At 36.1% G+C, this 19,231-nt stretch overlaps 1 protein-coding gene across 2 annotated transcripts in view; it reads right to left on the bottom strand.

Annotated features, from left to right (window-relative positions):
* HGF (hepatocyte growth factor) overlaps window positions 1–19,231 on the bottom strand; it is a 66,593-nt gene that overhangs the window by 31,587 nt on the left and 15,775 nt on the right. The window contains exons 5-7 of one of the 2 annotated variants that reach the window (XM_070425103.1): window positions 18,473–18,600; window positions 12,424–12,544; window positions 10,699–10,817 (exon numbers count right to left, since the gene is read on the bottom strand). In XM_070425103.1, coding sequence (XP_070281204.1) covers window positions 10,699–10,817; window positions 12,424–12,544; window positions 18,473–18,600 — 368 coding nt within the window. Of the gene's footprint in view, window positions 1–10,698; window positions 10,818–12,423; window positions 12,545–18,472; window positions 18,616–19,231 lie in introns of both variants that reach the window. The other variant, XM_070425102.1, reaches the window with a different exon arrangement.

Consider the following 19,231-nt stretch of genomic DNA (forward strand, 5'->3'; position numbering starts at 1 on the left):
TGTGAGAGCAAAATTTTATGCCTACTGTGTTAATGTAAGATTAAATATAAAGTGTCACTTTTAGAGAGTATTGCATTTTCCAAGTAATTTTTCATAAGCACCTTTTACAAAATGACACTATAGTAGAAATGACCTAGAATCATTAAAATGTGAAACAATACATAGAGCTTTAACCAATTTGAATTACACTGCTCTCTGTAAAAGGGAGATAATTAACATAAATATTATCATAGTTCATTAAGAAATTAATGCCGGGAAAAGTAAAAGAGTAAGCAACCATATGATCATCAGAAAATATTAAGAGGAATTAATATATAAAAGCTAGTAGAAAATAACTATTTTCCTAATTTGAAGGTAAATATATAACCTCAAACACCTAATGGTTTTACTTATTCTTGTGTTTTTAATTCAGTGGAAATATTACCTATGATTTTAACTACAAACTAGCAGTATTTAGATATCATTTTACTTTAACTAAAAAGTACCTTCTGAAGTTAGTGCATCCGTATTTATCCCATTTGACATTCAGCTGCTAGCAGTAACCCCATAGACCAGTGGTTCTCAACCTTCTGGCCCTTTAAATACAGTTCCTCATGTTGTGACCCAACCATAAAATTATTTTTGTTGCTACTTCATAACTGTAATGTTGCTACTGTTATGAATCGTAATGTAAATATCTGACATGCAGGATGGTCTTAGGCAACCCCTATGAAAGGGTCGTTCGACCGCCAAAGGGGTAGCGACCCACAGGTTGAGAACCGTTGCCATAGACAAAACTTCATAATTCTGGTGGCAATGTATAAGAATAAATAACAAAGACCAAAAAGATAAATTAGTATAAGATAACTAGTTTTCATCAATCAATAACGCATGCAGCTGTCTAATAACTATTACCCAATGAGGACCATGATGATTTGTCCATAGACCCTTTAATGTGATATAAATGTTTGATCTTTGCTGCCTACATACATACTTACTATTCAAACAAGATGACTTATTCCTGAACTGCAAAAAAGTATACTTCTTCAGCTGTCCTACTGTATAAATATCAAAACCTGGTTCAAAAACAAAACAAATGTTTTATGCCAATTACTTTGGGAAGGGCTATTACATGGTAGGAAAGGTGTTCCTTTAGACTCAATACTTTAACATGGCACCTAAATTAAGGGATGGGTTTGAAGAGTCTCTGGAAGCCAAGTGAAGCGTTAAGCACAGAAATATCCTCAAGTATTGGCGGAAATGGATGAAGTCTAGCCAAAGCAACATGTTTTTTAAATACTGCATTCCCACATACACAAATATTTTTGCAAGTAATGTCTACCAAACTCATACTGAAACTACCCAGAATCTTCTGAGAGTTCCGCACAAATAAAACATTTGCCAGAGGTGTCAGTAGTGATCACCCTTTGGAGCAGATGCAAAGATATTTATATGATCCTTGGTGGCCTAGGAGAGAAAGAATGTTTTTCTTTGATGATTGACATGAAATTTTCTGTTTGGAGGTGCTTTAAGGAAAACAACATTTGCTAATTAAATGTTTTACTGTCCTGTTAGAATACAATCAAATACAATGGGTGCCTCTTGGAATGTTAATTTCACTTTGCTGGTGTAATTGCTAGTGGGGAACTTTAAGGTTTAAGAGAATGGACATTAATTGTGATGCAATATGTGGAACAAACATCTGCTTCCTCTCCACCCCCACCCCCCGCCCACCCCTCACCCCCCAAAAAAAACAGTAGAACAAGATGACTAATAAGTCTGATCCGTTTTCTCTGTGAAAGGCTAGCCAAATCTATGCAGAAAGACCACATGGCCTTAACGGAGATCCAAGGCAACTGAAGAATTCTAATGCACACGCATATTACAGAGCCACCCCCATGGCTCTGTAAGACTTACATGGACAATAAGTAAAGCCCTACATTTACATATCCCCTGCGCACCCCAAAACTTGGTTTTCCCAGTGGTGATAAGCTATAACTGTTCTTTTGACTATAGTGAATAACTAGTTGCTTCACAGGCCCTTAGACAAATACTTGCTTATTCTTCCGACTAGTTCAATCCACCCACTTCTTACTCCAGCTATTGAAGAGCAACTGAAATGCAGGCTTTACTCTATGATGGTCCCTGGAGATTCAGAACAGTGTGTTAGGCTACTCGCCTGTCAACAGACTTGTATTCTTTGGGGCCACAAAAGACAGGACCGGGCTCAATGTAAATTTAAAGAGTTTCTCGTTTTAAAATTGACGTGGGAAAGTAGTATGAAGACCTCCAAAGTGCAAACCTCAAATTGCTTGCACGTTTGCTTTCCATGTGAACCTACAATTCCTAACTGAAACTTTTCCCTGGACTTTCTCCAAGCCTTTTCTGGTATAAAATGCTCAAGAGACAAGACTTTCATGAAAGGTCTTCAATTCTATACTCTTATTCCTTAGTAGATGCCTTGGAAAAAAACCGTGAAGCTTAAGATCTTTCTCTTGAGAATGGTATTGATAGTATCATTTTTTCCTGACTCAGACTAAAGTAAGAAGATTTTATTCCTATGAATCTCTGCCTGGCATTAGAGAAATAACCAGCTTTCTTTAAGAAAGAAAATAATTTCAGTGTGTTTGCATGTAATTTTAGGAAGTTATTTTCCCAACATACAAACATACTGAATTTTTAAAGGTAGATGTTATCTTAAAATGATACCAATGTATATTAGTTACTAGGAGGAAGGGTTCCTTTTATTACTGACCAATGGCAACATAACTATATGAGCCTGCTCAGGCTGCCATAACAAAATACCACAGACTGGGTGGTTTATACAATAGGTGTGTATTTTCTCACAATTCTAGAGGCTGGTAAGTCCAAGACCAAGGTGCCAGTCAATTTGGTTCCTGGGTTGCATATGGCTACCTTCACCTCATATGGTGAAGTGAGAGAGTGAAAGAGATCTCTCTTCTTCTACTTAAAAAGCCACTAATCCTCATTTTACTTTATTTAACCTTAATTACATCTAAAAGCCCTATCTCCAAATACAGGTACAGTAGGGGTTAAGATTTCAGTATGTGAATTTTCATGGGGGAGGAACAGAATTCAATCTATAACAATATTTTTAATAGAAATCCTAGCTACCAAAGATCTGCCTAGTTCAGAATTCTGAAGTGGGATATAAAGTTTCAGTTATGCAAGGTAAGTTCTAGAAATCTGCTGTACAACATAGTACTTATAGTTAACAATACTATACTGCATGCTAAAAAATGTTGAGAGAGATTTCTAAGTGTTTTTACCACAATAAATAAATAAATGGCAGGGGATGACAGGAGGAAACTTTTGAAGGTGGTGGATTTGTTTATTACCTTGATTCGTGGGTGTATGGATGTGTTTAAACCCATTAAATTGTAACATTAAATATGTGAAGCTTTTTATATCAATTACAACTGAATAAAGTTGTTAAAAAATAAAATGGGCTGGACACATACATATCTAGAACTTTAAAAAATAAGAAAAAGAAATAGAAGGGAAAAAATAAGGCAACTCATGAAAAGTCTTGTCTATTTTGTCTGTAAGGTAAAGACCATCAAGATAACCAGCAACAAAGGGACAAAAATTAGGCCAGGGAAACCAGAAACCTGAGGATGAGTTGATGAGGTGATGGGAAGAAGGTACAAAGCAAATTTTCCTGGTAAACAATGTCTGACAGAAGCCAAGATTTCATATGAAAATCAAGAAGCATAAAAGAAATTCCAGGAAACACACACAAAAAAATTAAAACTACCACTTTGTAGGAAAGTAACATTAATTAATTCAACAAATATTTGTGGAATTACTACCATGTACAAGACAAAGTACTAAGCACTATTGGAGCTTACAAATCTTGACAGTGCTGTTAACTAAAAAATTTCAAAAATAAGTATAAAAACTGGACTCTAAGAAGTACATGGAAAGAAGCTTATGGTGCTATAAATATATAATGGGATTTGACCAACTCAGGGACATTGAATGAAGAAATGATAACTGAGTTAAACTTCGAACTCATGAAGGGAGAGAAAATTGTCCGAGGCAGAGGAAATGGCATGGGTGAAGGAACTATTATGACAATACTAGTATGGACAATAATGAGGTATAAGAAGGCAACTATTCTGATAGAACAGAGAGCATGGAGAGAAATGTGGTAATATATGAGGTTAGAGATATGGATGTAGGAGTAAAAGATGGTTTTCTTTTGTCTTTGTCCTGAGATCAAAGAATATCATTGAAGAGCTTTTAACTGGTGTGTGTAACTGAGTACATATGTTGTATGCCAGGGATGGGGTATACTCAGATTGAAAAAATATACTATTGGCAGTGTAGAAAAGGAATTGGAGGGGAAAACTAGTGAATATGGAAACAACTCTACTCAGAAGGTCATACAAATATTCAAGATAAAGAACAATGCTCTCTTGGACAATGGAGACAGTGATAAAGTGTAATGGCCAGATTTGAGGGTACATAGAAGATAAAATTGAGAGGCATGGAAGGATCAAATGAATATTGAAAGAAACAGCATGTCTAGTATTATGCCAGGTTTTTCGCAGTTAAACTAGGTAAATGGTAGTACCAATCATACAAAAGGGAGTTTAAAACATAGTAGACCACCCTACAGCATAGATAAAGGAAGTCAGAGATAAAGATAATAAATGATAGATGAAATCCCCAACTAGGTGAGCTGCTGGTGGTGAGAGGTGAGGAACAATTGGACCAGCTAACAGGAGTATCCTAGTGAGTATACTCTAACGGGATTACATCAGCCTTACATGTCTCACATACAGTAACTCAGCTGTTCTCAGGGGAACACCTGGGGCTCTGGAGATGCTTCATAACAATGCTAAGTCATCATTTGTCCTTTGTAAAGAGGAATTTTCAGATGCACTTGATGTATGATATCCCAAGCTATTGAATGCAGAGGCAAATGTGAGATACTCAGTTATCCTCTTCTAATTAAAGTAACATTAAATAAATTTGCAAAACATCTGAATTTTCAAAAAATCTAAAAACATGTCATTGTTTTCTTAATTTTTCTGAAAAAAAAGTTATTTTATTTAAAGTTGGTTATATTTATTAACATCCAATAAGCTTATATTTAGCAAATTAATAAAATTTTAAAATTTATATTTTAATTTCCAATACAGTGAATATTGATTCATATAACCCACATTGACAATTTGAGGATATCAGTAATGTTAAAGATTACAAAGATAAGTGTAAAATAAGTGTAAAAACTGGACTCTAAGAAGTACATGGAAAGAGAGGCTGATGGTGCTATAAATATATAATAAGGGATTTGACCAACTCAGGGACATTGAATGAAGAAATGATAACTGAGTTGAACTTTGAACTCGTGAAGGAAGAGAAAATTGTTCACGGCAGAGGAAATGGCAGAGGTGAAGGAACTATTATGACAATATGGGAAATAATGAGGTATAAGAAGGAAACTATTCTGATAGAACAAAGATCATGGAGAGAAATGTGGTAGTACATGAGGTTAGAGACAACAAGAAGTTTGTTAACAATTGATTTAAATCATCAATGAGAGTTCCTGAGGGACATCAACCCCAACAGTTTTACAATTGCCAGAGAACTGTTCAAATTCAGTTCAGAAAAATACAATTAGTGCCAACAAATATTATTTCTTCCTGAATAACAGTGAACAAACTGTTTATCAGAATATAAAGTTATTATAGGGAAAAACATAAGAAAATCAGTACTTCATTTAGGCACTATATAGGCCTTCCAATCTTATATGTTTGCAATGTTTTAAAATTTCATATTCCTGGCAATCTGTTAAACATAATACTGCTAGAATATATGGGCCTGCTGCCATTGGGTAGACAACCTGTCCTGAGGAAAGTGGTGCGAAGGAAGACTGAGAAGGCCTGTCCTGGACCACCCTGGCACTCACTGGCCAGGTGACCACCAAGGCTCATTCTTCACTTTCAGTGATACGCTGATTTTAAGATTAGAAGGTTGGGAGCAAAGTGACAACAAATGTGTGGTTCATTCAGCTTTTTAACAAATAAAAGTAACTGAGCAGCCCTAACCAGTTTGGCTCAGTGGATAGAGCATCGGCCTGCGGACCGAAGGGTCCCAGGTTCCATTCTGGTCAAGGGCATGTACCTTGGTTTCGGGCCCATCCCCAGTAGGGGGTGGTCAGGAGGCAGCTGATCGATGTTTCTCTCTCATCGATGTTTCTAACTCTCTATCCCTCTCTTTTCCTCTCTGTAAAAAATCAATAATATATAAATAGTAACGAGCAGTATTCAAAACGTTGGCATACCAACGCTCTGAAATTGCAGTTTCATCATAGGTCTTGGTCTGTTCACTTCTACATCCTGAGAATCAGAAAAGCATTTGAGATATATGATCTACTCAGTAAATACTTATTAAATAAACCCTATAAAAAGAGATGAACAACCTCTTTGTATTCTCCATGTACTTCCTGGAATTGCTGTTATTTCCAAGGCTTTTACTACCACTGGTAATTACTTATGACTTTGCATGAGCTTCAGAGAAAACTGAACTTAGATGTGCTATGAGCACACACATCAATCACCTGTATTTAATTATAAGCAAAATTAAACTTATCTTTCTCCTCAAAATTTTAACTCTCTCAAATATTCACCATCTACCCATTAATGTAGGATATATTTTAGATTTTTCTCTATCCCTATTTTATTTCCCTCTACATCCAATTTGTTTTTATCCTGGACATTAACCTATTTAGTATTGTTCACATCCTTCCCCACCCAATTATTCTCACAACTTACTGCCTTAGTTCACATTCTCTTTATTTCTAATTGGGCTGTTAAAATCAGAGCTCATCAGACCCACCTGCCTCCTTCCTCAGCCCTCTCCATCCCAAATACAGTGGGGCCTTGACTTACGAGTGTCCCAACTAACGAGTTTTTCCGAGGTACGGGCCGATTTTTTGCTTTGAGTTGCGAGCTAAAATTCGGGTTATGAGCCAGCTTCAGATACCCCACCGCTAGTTGGCGCAGCGAACGTCACAGTGAACGCCACATCAGCCCAGCATCATGTGTCTCACTCGTTCACTGTTGATTTGACATAAGAGTAATTTGAGTTACTAGCTCCGTCACAGAACAAATTAAACTTGTAAGTCAAGGCCCCACTGTACTTGGAATGTATAGTAATTCTTCAAGATCAGTGGTCTTCAAATGTTCATTTTTGTTTTTTCTCCTTTACTAAAATAATTTTGAAAAATTATTCATATTTCCTCTTATGTTTTTAGGTTGACCTCTATACTTTTTATGGTAAGTTTAAATAGTTACAAAATATGTGATTTCTAGCATATCTATTGACATTTTTAGACAAAAAAAATTCATATAATTTTTAAATGGATTTCATAGGCTGTAAATACCACAGTGATTTGATACCTACCTGTTTCTGATTAAAAAGTACATCAAGTTCTTTTTCTCCTTCAATCATTTTTCCATTCCACTTTACCCTAAAATATTATTTTAATGTAATTCATGTTCTTTTATGTTGGAGAGTCCTTTATTCCTTGCCCCATTATACTTTTCTAAAAGATTTTAATATATTAAAATTGAGTTTTTTTAAATTTCTTGTGACCACAAGATTCTAAGATATAAATACACAATTCACTAAACACACACACACACACACACACACACACACACAATGTGTAAATGTATATATAGGTATATATTCTGGATAGAGAACATACCCTATATAATAAAATGCTAATATGCAAATCGACTAAACAACAGACCAACTAGTCACTATGACGTGCACTGACCACCAGGAGGCAGACGCTCACTGCAGGAGCTGCACCCTGGTGGTTGTGCAGTGGCGGTGGTGGGGAGTGGGCCTAAGCCGGCAGTCAGACATCCCCCGAGGGCTCCCGGACTGCGAGAGGGTGCAGGCCAGTCTGAGGGGCCCCCATGAGTGCACAAATTTTGTGCACTGGGCCTCTAATATTATATAATGTAACAAGAGTTTAAAAGTTTCCCTTAAACTTTAGAGAGGATAAGTGCATAATCAACTCTATTTTTTTTCTTCAAACATATTGAAAACTCAGAATGAATTCAAGCAATTGGGACTGAGAGATAATCAGAAAGCTCACCCAAGAATCAAATAATACAAATAAAAAGTGATAATCAATATTCTCTTACAACCAGTGCATGTGAACCTGTGTGTGGTATATAAAATTCAATTATGGCCCCCAAGATTCCCACCCACTGGTGTACACACTGTATAACTCTCACCCCTTGAGTGTGGGTGTGAACATTATGGAACCACTCCTGCGATTAACTTATTAACTTATATTAGCTTCATAAAAATGAAGTGAATTTGCAGATGCAATTAAAGTCCCTCATCAAAATCTACTTTATGTTAATTAAAGAAAGACTACCTTAGATGAGCATTTCCTAATTAATCAAGCTCTTTAAAAGAGGGTATAGGGGTAAAAAGCTCAAAGGAACAGATAGCCATCCTGTTGGCTTTTAAGAGGTAAACTAACTTATTGTGGAGAGGGTCAGATAGTAAGACACAACAGGCATTTTCTATGAGCTGAGGGCTTCGGCACTACAACCACAAGGAACTGAATTCTGCCAATAACCAGTGAACTTGGAATGCAACCCTGAGTCTTAGAGGAGACTGTAGTTCTGGCAGGCATCTGGATCACAGCTTTGTGAGATCCAATACTAAGAACCCACCTAAGTCATGCCTGCACTAATGACCAACCGAATCTATGAGATAATAAATATGCATTGTTTTAAGCCATCAAATTATTTTTGTAATTTGTTATGCAGCAGTAGAAAACAAATACATAATTGAAATTTGATTTTACATTATAGGCTTTTCCAAACTAATTCCAAATTTCTTGATTTTTGCATTAAAAGCTTTATTATATGTTGAAGCCAAAATATTATGAAAGGATATTCATAAAACATTATCTCATACTTTGCAGAATTCCAAATGTCAACTTTTATTCATTTTATAAACTAAAAGCTTCCCTGTAATAAATTATTTCTAAAATATTTCCAAAGCTCAGAAGAGTATTTTAATCTTAACTTTAGGTTTTGACTCACAAGTTCTACCATTTTCTTAGAATTAACATCCTATAAACACCACCCTCTGTTTAACAAAGCCATCAGAATTATTGCATGCTACTTGCAATAATTAGTTGACTTTTCCTCAGACAGAAAAGAAAGATAATCTATGTAATAGTTAGGAAGTGTTATATTCATTCCATTTCTCTCCTCTCCCAATGTCCTTTAAAAATAACCAAAGATTGGTTAGAAAAATGAAGAGGAGAGCAACACGTGGATAGTTTTTTTGGTTTTTTTTGGGGGGGGGGGAGTGGTATCAGTTAAAGGGTAAATGTGCAGGTGAGTATGCTTGTGTGTATGCCTAAAACACACCAAAAATACAAGAGACAATTTATAAGAGTACCTAAAACACACACACACACACACACACACACACACACACACACACGGAAAACAGTTGTTTTGTTGTACCTAAAATGGTCTAGAATGATGGAAAGAGTAACAAGATTTTAAAAGTCAACAAGTGGAACTAATTTAATCTATACAGGGACACACTGTCACAGGAGTTGTCTTTTATTTTAAAGGTCCGAGCAGATGATTAAATTTCCTTGGAACATTGTGTTCACATTGAGAGCCTTCCAGATTCTGCAGTTACTTCACATATGCCAGACATGGCCCTTTCTATGGGCTTTGATTTGTCCCAAACACTTCCTTTTATTAGCAGGTCTAAGTGAAGAGAGATTTACCTTGGCAGTATCATACTGTGGATAACACCAAATTAGGTTTGTTCAAAGGACTATCCCCATCCTCTTTATAATATCAAGTCAATTATATCATTATTACACCTTACTAAATGTATGCAGTTCTACTGGTCTTAAAGCCTCTTAGAATTCAGCTGAAAAAATAAGAGCCATCTGTACTCATATAAATAAAAGCATGTCTATGTCTAATTATTATCCATCAATATTATTTCAGAAAAGAGTAAAAATATGTGAGTGAACCATGGAGGAGAGGACCAAACATACAGATTTAAAGGGATACCACAAAGCAAGTGAGAAAAGAAAGTTTTTACCATAAATTCAGAGAGTGGGAGTAGGTAAAGGACAGTACATAGAAAAGAATTGTAGAACTGCTAAGAGAGGTTGAAAGAGAATGCAGGTTGTGTACAAGGACAGCCTTGGGGACCAGCTCCTAGAGATTAAAGATTTGTTATTCATCACTGCAGCTTGTCATTCACCAGAGGAGGTTCACAGTGAGCTGACAGCCAGTGTAACGTCTGGGGAGGAAAGGATACAGGATTGGAAGGTAAGAGTCTAAGGTCCTAGCTTTTACAGCGTCATGACATTATGACACTTCATATCATCTCTGATCTTTTTCTCCTTCTGTGGATTTTTTTTTCCTTGATGACATGAGAATGCTTAGGACTTTTAATAAGTATAAATGTTTTGTGAGTGTGTGTGCACTTGTGTATTTCTCTCTTTCAAACTAATGGATTGGGTAGGATTATGTAACACATTTTTAAAATATTAAAAACCTGCACACATTAAAGCATCAAGTAAAATAGTTGTTAACCAGTCTCACTAATAATCACCTGCTTCGATTCAATCTGTGGGAGGAAAAGGAAGCAATAAATTTGACCCTAACTTACCACACATTTTAATTGCACAGTACTCCCAAGGGGTGTCAGGGTCAAGCGTATAGCACCATGGCCTCGGCTTGCCATCAGGATTGCGGCAATAATTATCATCAAAGCCCTTGTCGGGATATCTGCAAACCACACCAACAAAAGTGTCACGTAAATCTGCCTGGAAACACCTCCCAGCCCCCAGCTCACAAAATAACCTCTGATCCAGCTCAGATACTGCTAGCTGAGGGGAAGAGAAAAAAAAAAAGTTCTCTGTGTTTCGCCTTACAAGGACTGCTAATCATTGTTGAATCTATGAACTTACATATTCCACCAAGTATAGAGTACCATCACCTTTACTAATAAGTTAAGTCCATTGAGTACCTGTCTACCATTTGAGGTCTAAAACCTAAACCTCTTTTCATAAAGCCCAGTTAAGAACAGATTCCACAAACATGACCTCGTGTAAAATACTCATTAAAAAAACAGGTCTTCTTCCATGGCAGGCTTTAAGTTTAAACCAAAAGGTAGGTTTCAAGAGCTGTTACTAATGATATAGCTCAATTCTGGAACCAGAGCCTTTCTAGGTCATGCCCTCACCTCCCCTGCAGCAAGAGACAAACTCCATCACACCCCTTTCTCCATACCCCCCTCCCTTTCAATTAGCTGGGGCCTGCATCGGTGACTTGATTTTAATTGCTACCATGTCCCTTCTGCTCTCACTTGAAGGACTAGAGATGCACCGAAAAATAAAGCCGAGTTTTAACCTCATTTAGAAGAACAATAAATAAAAATATAAAGAAGAAAAAACACGTTTCTAAAACCACATTTCTAAACAAAGATAGAGAAAAAGCTTCCTCTGGAATTATTATCTGTATTTTTATTCTTTATAATAAAAACAAGATTTTTTTTTCAACTAAAGTGTTTCATGTGAAATGAATGGGCCAAAGTAGATATTTCTTTTAACCATATAAGTTCCAAAACCTACTTCTGAGGACTTGGTTACCTGACTTCTCCAGATTGACAATTTCAAAATACAGCAGGAGAGCCCTAGCCAGGTTGGCCCTGTCGATAAAGTGGCCGCCTGCAGACTGAAGGGTCCCAGGTTTGGTTCCAGTCAAGAGGCACATGCCCAGGTTGCAAGGTCAATCCCCAGTGGCGGGGGGGGGACGACCTTGCAGGAGGTAGCCAATCAATGGTTCTCTCTCATCATTGATGTTTCTCTCTCTCCCTCTTCCTTCCTCTCTGAAATCAATACAAATATACTTTTAAAAACTACAGCAGGGTAAATCAGCCAAAGAATCATTTGCTCTACCTTCTGTTCCCTTTCCCTGGGCAGGACCTCTGTCATGGTGTCACCCATGGGAGCCCATTTTACCTAACTCACGGAATATGTGGCTCTAGAAAGAGTCTGGCTTGTATTTAGCAAGAATGCCCCTCCCAGAGGTTGGTCAAGGAGATCATTATTGAATGGGCCTCTGTCTTTTTTCTGCTGTGGAAGAGGAAGAGGAAGCTTCTGTTAGTGCTTCCCCTTCACACTCCTCAGGACCGTCCTGATTTCTGGGAACTGGAATCTAGTCAGCCAGGACTAATTGGAGTGTACACAGCACTCAGGTACCTCATCATAAATCCCTTTGCCCAAGACTTTCCAGAAAACATTGTATAAAGAGAATTTCCATTTCAGTTTGTCAGGGAGCAACTAACTGCTTGAGAAAAGAATCGCTGGTAGCATGGTTGGTGGTATTTTACCTTTCTGGCACGAATTTGTGCCGATGTGGCGTCTGATGATCCCAGCGCTGACAAGTCTTGCCTGATTCTGTATGATCCATGGGGCCTCGATAACTTTCCCCATTGCAGGTCATGCATTCTACTAATAAAATCAAAGCATGGCATGTTAATTGCTTCTGACAGAGAAATCAAAAACACCACTGTCCCATTTAAAGAACAGTAAATCATCTGTTTCACAAAGAGATTTCTAGAAAAAACTTACATGTCATTTTAACTTTAAATTATGGCCTAATGTCCATAAAGAGTGACATAAAATCCTCCTTACCGAACTTTTCATATAGCTTAAATGAGATTTTTGTCCTCAGTGTCATACAGATTTACCACAGGACCAGGAAATTACCTTTCTAATTTTTCAATAACTGTCCAAAGGTACTTAGAAACTGGAAATATCAGATAGAGTCTTGGGGTTTTCCTCTTGGTTTGTCTAAGCTGCGAGGGATCTCAGTAGTTATTCTGTCAGTACAATAAAGCCCCCCGCTCAGCCGAACCTCCAATGACATGCACGGGAAATGAGTGCACATCTTACTCATATGGTCAATGCCCAAATCGGGATGAGACAGATTGTAGAGACCAACTTTGCATACAATTCTGCTACTATTCAAAGAATATTTTAAAAGAAGAAAGCATAGCTCCTTTCTGCTAGCAAATATCCATGTTGAATAACTGGGCAGGCTTTACTCTTATCTAGCTGAGGATAGAAGTTGACCTACTATTGAACTCCTTGTACTCACTGTTTTTAAAATGTTTTAAGTTGACCTAGTTATGCAGAATCTTACTGATGATTCTGAGTGGCTAATAGTTCTCTTCTGGCTGGCCTCTTATGTCACACTGAAAACCCTGAATCACATCAACTATCTGAAAAAGATACTTCGCAAATGGACAGGTTGATTTGTAGTCCTACAGGCACCCTGTGGAATAAATCATTGCTTGGCTTTCCTACGGATCAGGCAAACTTCCCCAAACACATCATTTGTATCTTGTGATTACTGATCATCTACCTTTACTGAAAGGGAGCAAAGATGTCAATGTTTCGTTGTATCTACCAAGATCTAGCCTAATTAGCATTTGTAATAACTTGGGGTATAATATCAGAAAAATCCCTTTTGAACCTTTGATTTATATCATCTAATAGGACATTAACTATTAACTCTCCAAAATATGAGACAGTTTGGCTTGATCCATCTACTCCTTTTCATGTAGTTTAATCTGTGAACTAAGACAGGGGAACAATTCAGCTTCCTCTCATTTGGTCCTGAGATTCCCAGACTACAGTCCGTAAGCATGTGCACTATACATTTCAGGGGTCCAAGAGCATATTGATAACAGTTCTCTGTTTGGGCAAGGCCTCTTCAACATTGAATGCTCAACATATGTTACGCCTTATCACATAAGAGCTTTCCATTTGAATGCAGTACAGATTGATTTAGTTCCCTTTTTTAAAAGAATGCAAGATTTGATATCTTCACAGAAAATGATGTGACATTTATTACTGTTGTTTGCTCCTTTGTAATGAATAAAATTGAATGAAAAAATCAATGCAATTAAATGAGAAAATAGAATAAAATACTATGGTCAGACATAAGAGATAAGGGTCCACATATACAATTTCTAACCTTATATAGTACTCAAGAAATTAAAATATACCTATTTTGTCTCCTTCAGCAAATGCAGTTTATAAGAGTATATCCCCTTACATGAAAGTACATAAAGTTATTTTCTAGGAAGCTATACTATGGGGATTATTAGAAAACATTTTTCCTGGGGACTTCAGGATTTTTTATTTTCTTATGACTACTTTCTAGAATGAGTGTGGTAGACCAGTGCTTCTCCAAACTTGAATGTGCATAAAAAGTCACTTTGAGATCTTGTTAAAGGGCAAGTTCTTATAAAGGGTTTTGGGGGTGGGGATGCTCCCAGTGGATGCTGATGCTTCTGGTACTTGGATCTCATGGTGAGTAGCAAGTTTGTAGATAATTTGTTCCATTCTAAAAGTTCTAAGTGTTTGTCAGTAATAGCTTTTTAGAAGAGAGTGGATTTTACCTGGTCCTTGAAGGATGGATGAGAGTTGGATAAGCTAAAAAGGGGCAAAATACCATAAAATGGTATAGAAATGTGAATTAGCATGCTATGTTTATAGTAAAGTGAAGAGATAATTATGGATGCAGTTTCAGACCTAGTGAGATTTTTTTTTAATAATAAAAGTTAACAAGAATAATGTTGGATTTTGGTAGTCAATGAATGTGTTATGGTGATAGAAATGAGATGCTAAATATATTATCATTACATGTTCTTTGATTATTCAGTACTTTTAATGTATAAGAAATCATTTGATCTATGTAGTGAGGAAAGAACTCACAAAATCTTAAAGGACTTACCTAAAACAGAAATATGTCAAACCTGTGCTTGGAACACAGGTCTTCTGACCCATAGTGTTCTTTCCATTCTCCCTCACTGCTTTTGTGCCCTACACATTTTAATGTGTCCCCTATACATCCTAACTAGTCACACTTTCAGGTAGACTGATAAGAATAATTTTAGAAAGTCAACCTCCCTGACTTTTTCAACAGTGTCCCAATTACCTTTTGCTCTCCTGTGTATAACAGTAGGTTTGTCCTCCTGTTGGATTTTCACCTATTGGGGCATGTGGAAAAGGAGGCCCTGGGAAAGCAGGTAGATTGGCCATCTTTTCCAAGGTTTGTTGTTTTACCACTGCATCAAGCCATCAGGTTAGTCTTAAAAAATTACCTCAAGAAAGCCAAACTTTAAGCTCACAGTCACTTTTCAAACTTCCAGAATTCTAAGACTCTTCTAAGTTTTTGTAGCTCAAAGTTAAGCAGTACAGGTAGGACAGGTAGAAACTAAGTCCACCTACTCAAGGAACCGGGTGAAAGCATAATCTATTTAACAGTACAAGAAGGTGAGGATTGCCCTCCTGCTCTATTTTCTTTTTCTCTCTCTACTGTGGTAAGTGTATTATTTAACCCTTCTAGCAAGTTCTTTTCTTTTTTTTTAAAAAAAAAAGAACAAACAAAAAGTACAAAAAAGTAAAATACTAATCCAGACCACATAAATGCAAACTAATTATTTCTATTCATAAGTAGAATGTTTTTTTTTCTGAATATAGGTTTGACCTAAATAGTAGTAGGAAATTATAAAATGACACATAATTGTAACATAAGTAGGATTAACATAACATCTTTCTCACCATATTAACTAAGTAACTCAAAAAATATTGTGTTCCGTTTTTCTCAATCATAAAACCACAGTGATCTAAGTTTAAGACTAAAAGAGACATTTCAAAAGTATTTCTCAGCAAATTCCATGCTGGTGATTATTTCAGAAAAACTGAATGTTTAAAATATTGATAGTCTCACAAATCCACATTTATAAATACTAGTAATAGTTTTATTTAAGTCTTGTTTTTTTAAAGTCATTCTCCATGCAGAGTATGGATTTAACACACAGTATTATTTGGGATATTATGTGTGAGACATTAAAAAATAATGATTATGGCTTAAAATGTATTTACTCGGATATCTGACAATCATTAAAAAGACATCTGTTCCAATGACTAGTGTTGGCTTTATTTTAAATCCCAAGCAAATGTTAAAACAAGAAATTAGATTTTACAAAGCTCAGTTTTCCACAATCTTTGAATCAAAGATTGACATTTCTACTGGAATGCTTAATATATTTCAAAGTTTTAAATTATAAGAAAATAGTATTAATCATCAGACATCAGAAAAATATTGTCTATGAATCAAACTTTCTGATAAATTTCAGATGAGTATTTAGTCAAAAGTTTGTTACAAATTTTTCAAAAAATATATACTGCTCTACATGTATTTTCAAAAGGAACAGTTTGAAGTTTGACTTGAGGAATTTTTCTTGCTTAATTTTAAATATCCAAAACTATTTGATTTGATTATTATTACCTCATCCATAATGATGTAACCTTTGGAAATTGCCATTTAATAAATTAATATACATAGATAAAAATGGCTCACTGATGATATTAAGTATTCTGGATTTTGAGGTTTCCCCCTTATATATGTATCTTAATATAAGTCAACATCATTTGTACATTATTTTGAGTATTTTATTATTTTATAAAGTGCTGTTTTTCTTTATTAATGTATTGATAGTGCTTCTCATTTTAGATCCTCTTTATTAAAATCCTGCTAAAACATTGTTCATTATAGAATGAATTTAAACATCACAACTCAGTTCACACTCCCTGAGATATGTTTAGCCTGTAGGGCAGATAGGTGTTGGTTTACTTCTCTCACAGGAGGGTTTTTCTACTGTTGTCAGAGTTCTACTTGTTTCCAGAAAAAGCATATCTGCAACCTTCAGTGCCATTGTAACCATCAGCATCATGCACCATTATACTAAAGAGTAATGCCCTTTCCAAGAGAGCTGTAATGACTTAAAATGATGATTAAAGGATGTTAAAGATATATAATCTAATGACATAAGAATAACTGGAAAGAGGACTTTTACAATTACTTATTTTCTAGCATGTTTGTTCTACATTAACTATCAGTTCAGATCTATGCCAGTGTATTTGGATAAGGTTTCTCTTACAAATCAGTGGTTGAAAAATTACATTCTCATACAGACTAGGCAGGTAACATAAATGCTAAACTGTTTACAGTTTGACCACGTTACCTTCCCTTGAAAACCCTTTCCAAGGTCAAACAAAATCAATTTCAAAACTCCTTGCAATGTCTTTCAACCTCAGAAAATTGTGATAATGGAGAGTTTCCCAAAAGCAGGTTATTTTCTTCCAGGTGTAAATTTAAGACAAACATTAATGACAGACTTATTCATACAAAACAGACTTGTTCTCACGTTATCACAGATCAGTTTATTATTTTTAAAAGAAAAGAAAACAATGATGAAGAAGTTATAGTGAACAGAATACGATATGGAACGAATGAAAAGTAAGAATTTACAAACAGGGATAGAACTGGCTCTGGCACATGAAGTCAATTTTAAATTAACCAACAACAGAAAACAAATCCACCTTCTCTGTGACAATGAACTAACAATGATTTTTTTATGTGAAAATATCAACCTAATACTAAATTGATATTTAGGGAAGAAATGTCTTTTAAAAAATTGGTTCATTAACAAATAGGTAAGATAACTTACTATAAAAATTGGACAGTATTTCAGCAGACCCCCCCACCCACAAGAACTCTGAAATCCTACTAAATTCCTATCAGAATGTAATCCATGTTTCATTTGGATTTTCAGAATTTTAGGTTCTGACAGAACAGCTATTCGGTAGCCAGATAACTAAGAAAAATAAACCGCATACAATGCTGAAATGGTTACTCTTCCTTCTCGTCAGTCATTCAGTTTTCCACTGCAAAAGTAAGGACAGTGCCCTCTTATGCTGTGAGAGGAGGTAAAAACATAGATATGGATTTAGGGTGCCTGCCTTCAAGACAGCCTTGATCTCTTCAGGTGCTATTCTGAACAGTGTTCCAGTCTATGTATTAGATTTGGTTCAAGTCACATTTGCACCAAAACGCACACAGGTGTGTCCAATTCCCGTGACCCCCTCCAATATACCCTCTTCTGGGTTCATATACCCTTGCTGCACCACTGCTGTGGAAGCAGGAGTTTGATGAATAGAGAATTAGCTCTATTCATACATAAAGAGCTAAGTTGCATTTGCTTCCTTTCAGATGATGTATGGAAACAGAGTTTGAGGCACGTGAGCTCCACACGGTTTATGAAAAAGTCCAAATTTATACTCTCCCCAGAATGATGCCCCAGACTCTATTAAACTCATAAACTGATAACTTGCTCCCTTAGACTCTGGTGATGATCAGGTTTTAAAACTGTGTATAAAATGCTCAGTTAATTCTCTATGGTTGTGTTGGAATAGACAGCATATTCATTGCGATTTGGTTTGTTTTTGTTAACCTTTCATGCGAGCTGCAGATCTACACAAAGGAGGGGCAGAGTGCCCCGCGCGGCATTCAGGTTCATTTACCTTCTGAACACTGAGGAATGTCACAGACTTCGTAGCGTACCTCTGGATTGCTTGTGAAACACCACGGTCCCCCTTCTTCCCCTCGAGGATTTCGACAGTAGTTTTCCTGTAGGTCTTTACCCCGATAGCTCGAAGGCAAAAAGCTAGTTTTAAAATGATAATCATTACAGTATAAGCGCATGCAACTTTACTTTGGGCCTATTAAATTTACTAATTACTGGGTATGTTTTCCCTGAAAGTAGAGAAACATTTATTCTAACTCAGATCTCCATGTACAAGGTGGGTGGGGCAAAAGTAGGTTTACAGTTTGTGACTATGCAAAACACCGAGTTTTTTTCTTGTATAATTATTTATTAATTATGTATTGTTTTCCATATGGACAACTGTAAACCTACCTCTGCCCCATCCTGTATATTAACTTTAAGTGCTATTTCCATCCATTCTTAACATCCTTAAATTTTATAAACACTTAGCTAACAAGTCACATGTTCAACATCATTAAGAATGATTCATCTCTGGATTTTCCAAGAGCCAAACATTTAAGAACCTAGTGAATATTGTTTGTACCACAATTTCAAAGTTTCATTCAAAGGCAGCAAGCGATTGAGCAAGGCCACTAAGGAGAAAACCGAAGAAACACTGCAATTGACCTTGAAGTCTCACAGTTACAGTGCTTATCCCACATAATTGCTTGTTTATTTGTTGCTTTTATTATGAAGAATGTCCCTCCTATAACAACTAAGAAACAGCTTGATGAAG

This window comes from Myotis yumanensis, unplaced genomic scaffold, assembly GCF_028538775.1.
Source record: "Myotis yumanensis isolate MYYU_CA2020_CCGP unplaced genomic scaffold, mMyoYum1.0.hap1 SCAF_9, whole genome shotgun sequence".
Lineage (NCBI taxonomy): Eukaryota > Metazoa > Chordata > Mammalia > Chiroptera > Vespertilionidae > Myotis > Myotis yumanensis.